At 39.7% G+C, this 6,700-nt stretch overlaps 1 protein-coding gene across 1 annotated transcript; it reads left to right on the top strand.

Annotated features, from left to right (window-relative positions):
• Nucleotides 1–532: 532 nt before the first annotated feature.
• Nucleotides 533–6,320, top strand: mchr2b (melanin concentrating hormone receptor 2b). Its single transcript, XM_071916490.1, has 2 exons — nt 533–936; nt 5,681–6,320. The coding sequence occupies exons 1-2, from the start codon at nt 533–535 to the stop codon at nt 6,318–6,320; spliced, it is 1,044 nt and encodes a 347-aa protein (XP_071772591.1).
• Nucleotides 6,321–6,700: the final 380 nt, after the last annotated feature.

Genomic DNA, 6,700 nt, shown 5'->3' with positions numbered 1-6,700 from the left:
GAAAATATATGAAGTCACCTCAAACTGAAATACGCTTCAAGATGCATCAAAGTGCAACAGCAAAAGTGCTTCTTCCCTCTCCATCTTTGATTTGAAAATGTTAAAAAGATTCAGATTTCTAGCCTCACAGTGTGCTTTTAAGTATATTACTTTTATCCTGACTTCATTTAAGCTCCATGGAGTGTGAGACGAAACAGCAAGTGATGCTAAAAGGGAGGGAACTAGTGGATTCATAGTGCTGGCCGAGTTAGACGCACATGTGGCTGGTAAGGCGCACAGCGGAGCGCACGGTTATACGCAGATCGCATTTTGCATCCAGAGATGAACATGAGTCAGGGACCATCGTTGCGTTAAACCATAATATCTAGATCACATCATTTCACGCAGGGACGAACCCAAGGGAAGGATACGTGCAATCTCGGAGAGTGGAGAGTGGAGAGTGCTTGAGTTTGCGGCCGAAGTTTGGAGATCAGACCAGATCAGATCAGCTTTTAATTACACTACACCGAGGCGACTACTGGAAGACCTGAAGATGAATAATACGGGCATATTTTGCAAAAATCACGAGACAGACAACTTGACTAACCAGTCATGTCTGAACACAACTGCCTCACCTTACAGCTTTATCGACATAACCACTTTCATGCACATATTCCCATCAATTTATGGCATTCTTTGTTCAATTGGAGTTATAGCCAATGGACTGGTCATCTACGCGGTGGCCACTTGCAAGAAGAAAATGGTATCAGACATCTACGTGCTGAACTTGGCAATTGCCGATATGCTTTTCTTGCTTGTGATGCCCTTTAACATTCACCAGCTGGTGAGAGACAGACAGTGGGTGTTCGGAAACTTTATGTGCAAAGCGGTGGTTGTGGTGGATGTCAGCAACCAGTTTACCACAGTGGGAGTTGTTACTGTCTTATGCATTGATCGGTAAGTGCTAAATCTATCCGTATCAAATAATGTGAAGCCAGTTCTCGCCACATGTTGATATTCATAGTATCAGTTATTGTTACTATTGTAGAAGTTGTTGAAATAAATCAGATGAAGAGTATAGCCTTCGCCAAAGCACCACAGTGCATTCCCACCATAAATATCACCTGGAATTCATTCATTAATCATTCAATATCTCTAAAATGACAAAGAATCAAGGTAAAAATGTTCTGTCAACCAAGGACCGAGTATCTTTTCACAGCTTCCATCATTTCTTGCGCTATCAATCATTTTGCAAGAGATGCTCACAGCTAAGCAGTGCATCTAAAGCATTCAAATGGTTTAGCCTTCCAGTTGTATGGCTTTTTGCTTTGGAAAAGAAAAAGAGAGAGTGGAGTAGCCTCGTCATTAGTGCATCAGCCTATAATGCAAAGTGTTCTCTGCATAAATGGTAGACTAAATGTGACATGTTTACCATCTGAACACCAGACATTCAAATGACTCATCAGAACTCATCTAAACATTTAGGTTTACAAGTAATCACCAAACTAAAATAAACAGAATGAGTTGGCACATTCACAATATGCATATGCACACAATGTATTTCTATGGTGCACCAGGCGAGTTCATTGTGTTCTGCCAACATATGAGCACTATATCTACTTTTGGCATTGTGCATGGCTGCATGCCAAAAAGTTGACCTATGTGAGAAATAGTTAAATACAGCAGGTCGTTACAGATAAATGATGTTGGAGCCATACAGTATCTACTAAATCTGTGATTTTTCTTGTTTTTTAATTATTTATACTAAAACAATGAGACTTTTTACAACACTGAAAATGAAAGTCATAAACAGGAGAACCCTGCTGCATGGAGAACATATTGTAATGGCAATACATTTCAAAATGTATATGAATTTCAGACATGAGTGTTTGCTTGTTTAACATTAGTAACATGGATGAAATTCTGAATGTTTATAGGCCTATTTGAAATTTTAATTAATATTTAATTTGAAGTTTCTTCATTATTTATTATCTCATTAATAGTATTTTTACTGCATCTGGCCTTGAAATCACTAAGAATTAACTGTATCCTGTCAAATTACTTGTATGCAAATGAAGCCTTGGAACATTGTATGCAAAACACAATATCCCTAGGCTTCGATATAGTGTTTGCACATACTGAATAAAACGTGGCATGGCTCACTGGAAAGAAACAGCAAAAGAATGATCAAATAGTCCTGTGAAAAACACAACTCCAACACCTTAAGATCAGCTGATTATAGGCTCAAACTCCAGGTTCAGAAGGGATAAAACTGTTGATAATGTAAAATATAAAAGTAATAAAGGGAAAAGAGATCAAGCCGTTATCCGGATCAGCTCAGTAAGTTAGAAAAAAAACGACAAAATGCCTCTTGATTTTAGCTCTTAGTACATGAAGGGTGTTAAATACTCAGTCCTGATCATATCTGTCAGATGTCATTGCCTTAATTCAATGAAATCAATCTGTGATGGGAGTTTCCCACTTGATAACCCTGATGATACACCCGCTCTCACCCAACCGCCTTCCCTCTAACATCCAGGCCAGGCGTTTCCATAGGTGCCCAATGTAGTTTAATAGCACAAGGGACGGTCATATCTGATCCTGTGTATTGGTCCATATGTTTACAGGTGCGTAGCTAGGAATCATGGGCCTTATGCACAGGGGGAGACTCTGGGGCCCCCTCAACTTCCCTCTTGTCCCCACACCACCATTATTCCACCAACCCATCCACAACTCAAACACACCTCCACACATTCATTTCTTGAACAGTTATCATCATTATGGGTTTTGGGCACTACCCCGAATAGCACTATCTGGTTGTCATAACTGCACTTTCACCAATTTCCTGTTCAAAATCTGTCTTGGGAGGAGAGTTTTGTTTTAGTCTGCACAGGAAAAACATAGCAAATTATATTCCTGCTTATTCGAGTATGTCTCAGGTTACTATATCATATTTTTGAGATAATATTTTTACAGATTTGTATTAGCTTTTTTATGGACCAGAATAAACCAGAGCAGTGTGAAATAAAAGTATAAAATAATTACAAATATATACTGAAAGGCATTTTAGTCCAGACACTTTAGGGGCCCTCCCTCCCTATTCCCCCCACTACAGCACCCCAGTGTGTTTACGTGCGATCTAAGCAAGCCAACACGTTCATGTGTTAAACCTCATGAACACTGAAATATTAAAAATATGTTAAAGAGAAGTTTTTGTTTGTATATTGTGAACCTAAGCACAATTTGAGTGTGTGGGCTGTAACAAGAATGTTGTTTTTGACCTGAATCCATTTGCTCCAAACCCGCCTCTCCTTGGTTGAACCGGCAGCGTCAAGCTTCAGCAAGCAGAGCCGCTGTGAGAAAATCCACACAGGCATTCATAATCAAGTGTATGGTTGGTACGATTTGTGTCCTTTTTTGCGACCCATACTTTTTCTTTGCAAAACTAAAAGGGAGTAGCCACACCTATGCATTATACACTACCAGTCAAAAGTTTGGACACACACGATTTTCTTTATTTTTTACTATTTTTCACGTTAGAATAATAGTAAAGACATCAAAACTATGAAATAACACAAATGGAATTTTGCAGTGACCAAAAAAGTGTTGAACAAATCAAAACTATCTTATATTTTAGATTCTTTAAAGTAGCCGCCCTTTGCCTTGATGGAAAGGCAAAGGCTGTGGAAAGAAATTCATACATAGGCATCAACTTCACTATTTATATTTGTCTAAAAAACAAATTTCAAGCATTTAAGCATAAGCCTTTAGATCAAAATGGCTTTAAAAGAATGAAAAACAAAGTACATTCAATCAGGTGTGTCCAAACTACAACTACAGAGCATAAAACAGTTTGTGTATGGATCACTGTAATTAAGTGACAGTGTATGTTTTTGATCATATCCATACCTAACCTTGCTGATCCAAGCCAATATATCACTAGGCCAGTGATTGGACATTGATTCTGACTCACTAATGCAACCATCAGGCTCATAGTATATTTATAGATCTTCAATTGACAAGTCCATCTTTTATCTGTGAACAGAATGCTGAACTATTGATTTATGTTATAAGTTAATTCAGAACTAATTGATTGCAATATATCAGGATGGCCAGGAAGATATCACCAGGATGACCCCATCTTAATGGAATACATGCCTGTTCATCATGTAATTTATTTTATCTCACCAGTCAGCTCAGGCGCACACACACACACACACACACACACACATGCCGACACACAGTAACATGCAGACTGCAACTGTAAATATCTAATTGGTTCCACTTGGATGGCATTTAGTGTAAATAAAGACAAATAATACATTTCCAGTAAACTAAACTAACTAAACTATCCTTTTCAAACCTGATTGCTGGCTAAGGGAGCCAGACAGAAATGTCTCTGTTCCCGCTTATTAAGAGCAAGGAACTTTTCAGGTCTGCCTATCCACAGGGAATAAAGATATATGACTGCTGGTAAGTGTGGCTTCAGTGGCTGATCCACCGTAAAGAATAGTCTAGTCAACAGGCAGTTGAAGGTTTGCTGATTCATGGCCTGATCACAGAGTAGACAAAAACCCCTATTGTCGAAAAAGTCTGAAGATCTAGGTCAATCACTGATGGGTTACAACTAGCCAAATGGTAATGCAATCTTTACATTTTCACGTGAACATGTGCTCAGTCCTATGATCTATGCCTTATACCTAAGCATGTGATTTTAGGGGACGTTCGCTGCAATCAAACTGTGTGATTGCATTGCACTTCAGATACAAACTGTCACTAAGGAGCCCCATTGTAATGGAGATGTCAGGCCAGAGGAAACTTTAACTGTTGGCTGACTTAACTGTAAGGTGGTGGTTCTAATCTTTCCAGGATATTATTGTTGTTGCTGCATTTGTCCCTCATAAGGTTTAAATGAGGCATATAGGCTGCTATTGTACAGTAATAGTGTGCACTAATACAATAGCACCGTGTTTCTCAAACTCTGGTTTCAGATTCAAAGGTTATGAGCCTACATATGTTTTAATGAGCCTGGATGAGACAATTTTATTTCACTTAGGGAAAAAAAAAAGTTTAAGAACTTTGGCTGTAGAGTGTTGTGTTGTAAAATATTGCTATAATACACTAACATACTGCAATAGCATCTATGAGAAATGGTTGATTTTACCTGTCATAATATCATTTAAAATTGTAAAGAGATAAAATCCAAAATCATACACAATCAATACACATTCAGAACCACTGCTGTGCCAAATATAGCAAAAAAAAATTCAGTTATTATCTTGTCAACTTCCATGTTCATGATCACATTTTGTTCGAAAGTGGAGCAATTGAAATCTCTCTTTACACATTCATCGTGTAATGGTAATTCTGTTTCATCTTGTATGTCAGGAAAAAAAAAATGTTTCATACTCTACTGCTATTCTACATAGCAATTGTACTCTCTCTATCAAACTTAGTTGTTATTGAATTCATAATCATTTTACTGAGCATGTAATGTACTGTTTTGAGAGAGAAAATGAGACTGTATCTCTGAGACGGTGCTTGGTTTAATAATTTCCCTTGCCAGATTTGATTCTCTCAGCTTGTCAAGGAGGAAAATTACCTCTTAAAGCAAACCAAGTGCACTTCAGCAAAGTTGTCATGATCAATCTCACACAGCAGCCCATCTCTAAAAAAGGTGTTTATGAATTTTTCCCCACAGGTACATCGCCATCGTCCACCCCACCTCAGAGAAGAGGACCATCCAGTGGACCATCATCATCAACATGCTCGTGTGGCTTGGCAGCTTCCTCCTCACCGTGCCGGTCATGATGTACGCCAAGGTTGTACGCAAGCAACACATGGAGATATGCATGATGTACCTGGACGGGCCTGAGGACATGTACTGGTACACTCTCTACCAGTCGATCCTGGGCTTCATCATCCCCCTCATCATCATCAGCACCTTTTACTCCCTCACCCTCTACCACGTTTTCCGCTCCATCCGTCGGGTCAAGCGCAAGCAGTCCGTCTGGGCTAAGAGGGCCACCAAGACGGTGCTGATGGTTATCGCCCTGTTTCTGATCTGCTGGTCCCCCTACCATGTAATTCAGGTGATCAACCTGAGTAATAACACCCCAACTAACGCCTTTGTCTACGCCTACAACATCAGCATCTGCCTCAGCTACTCCCACAGCTGCATAAACCCCCTCATGTTGCTCATCTTCGCCCAGAATTACCGCGAGCGCCTTTGCCGCAGAAATACATTGCGCAGCTCCCAGCACTCATCCAAGACCACTGTGGTCAAGACTGATGGCTCTAGTATGGCTAGTGACCCCAACTATCGCTGTACTGTCATCTAATCAGGAACTTGTCATTCTGTATATACATGTAAAATTGTAAATGATTTTCTGCGGCCCCAAAAGCAAGTAGCTTGAATGAATGGTTTTGCTGGTTTTTTAAAGTAATCCACAACCTTTTCATAAAATAAATGTCCTTTTTGCTACTCTCTATCGCCGATTAATACCATACAATGGGGATTCAACCTAACCATTTGCTGTCCTGAACGCTCGGTATCGGGTAGGACTTTGCTGGGAAAATTCCTCTGGCACACAGGAAGTGATGCGTTTACGTTTACGGACGCAGCAACAGCGGGTTGTTTGGAATAGAAGAAGAAGAACTGGGTAGTTAGCATAAGCAGCGATAGCCACCATGGCTGAACAGACAAATAAAAGAACAGTAC

Source organism: Centroberyx gerrardi, chromosome 16 (genome assembly GCF_048128805.1).
Source record: "Centroberyx gerrardi isolate f3 chromosome 16, fCenGer3.hap1.cur.20231027, whole genome shotgun sequence".
In the NCBI taxonomy this organism is placed as follows: Eukaryota; Metazoa; Chordata; class Actinopteri; order Beryciformes; family Berycidae; genus Centroberyx; species Centroberyx gerrardi.
The sequence above is the reverse complement of the archived record's forward strand: the minus strand, read 5'-3'. Positions and strand labels throughout refer to the sequence as shown.

Coding starts and splice junctions, on each gene's coding strand:
- mchr2b (XM_071916490.1), top strand. CDS start 533: ATGAATAATACGGGCATATTTTGCAAAAATCACGAGACAGACAACTTG. Junction 937..5,680: donor ACTGTCTTATGCATTGATCG/GTAAGTGCTAAA, acceptor TTTTCCCCACAG/GTACATCGCCATCGTCCACC.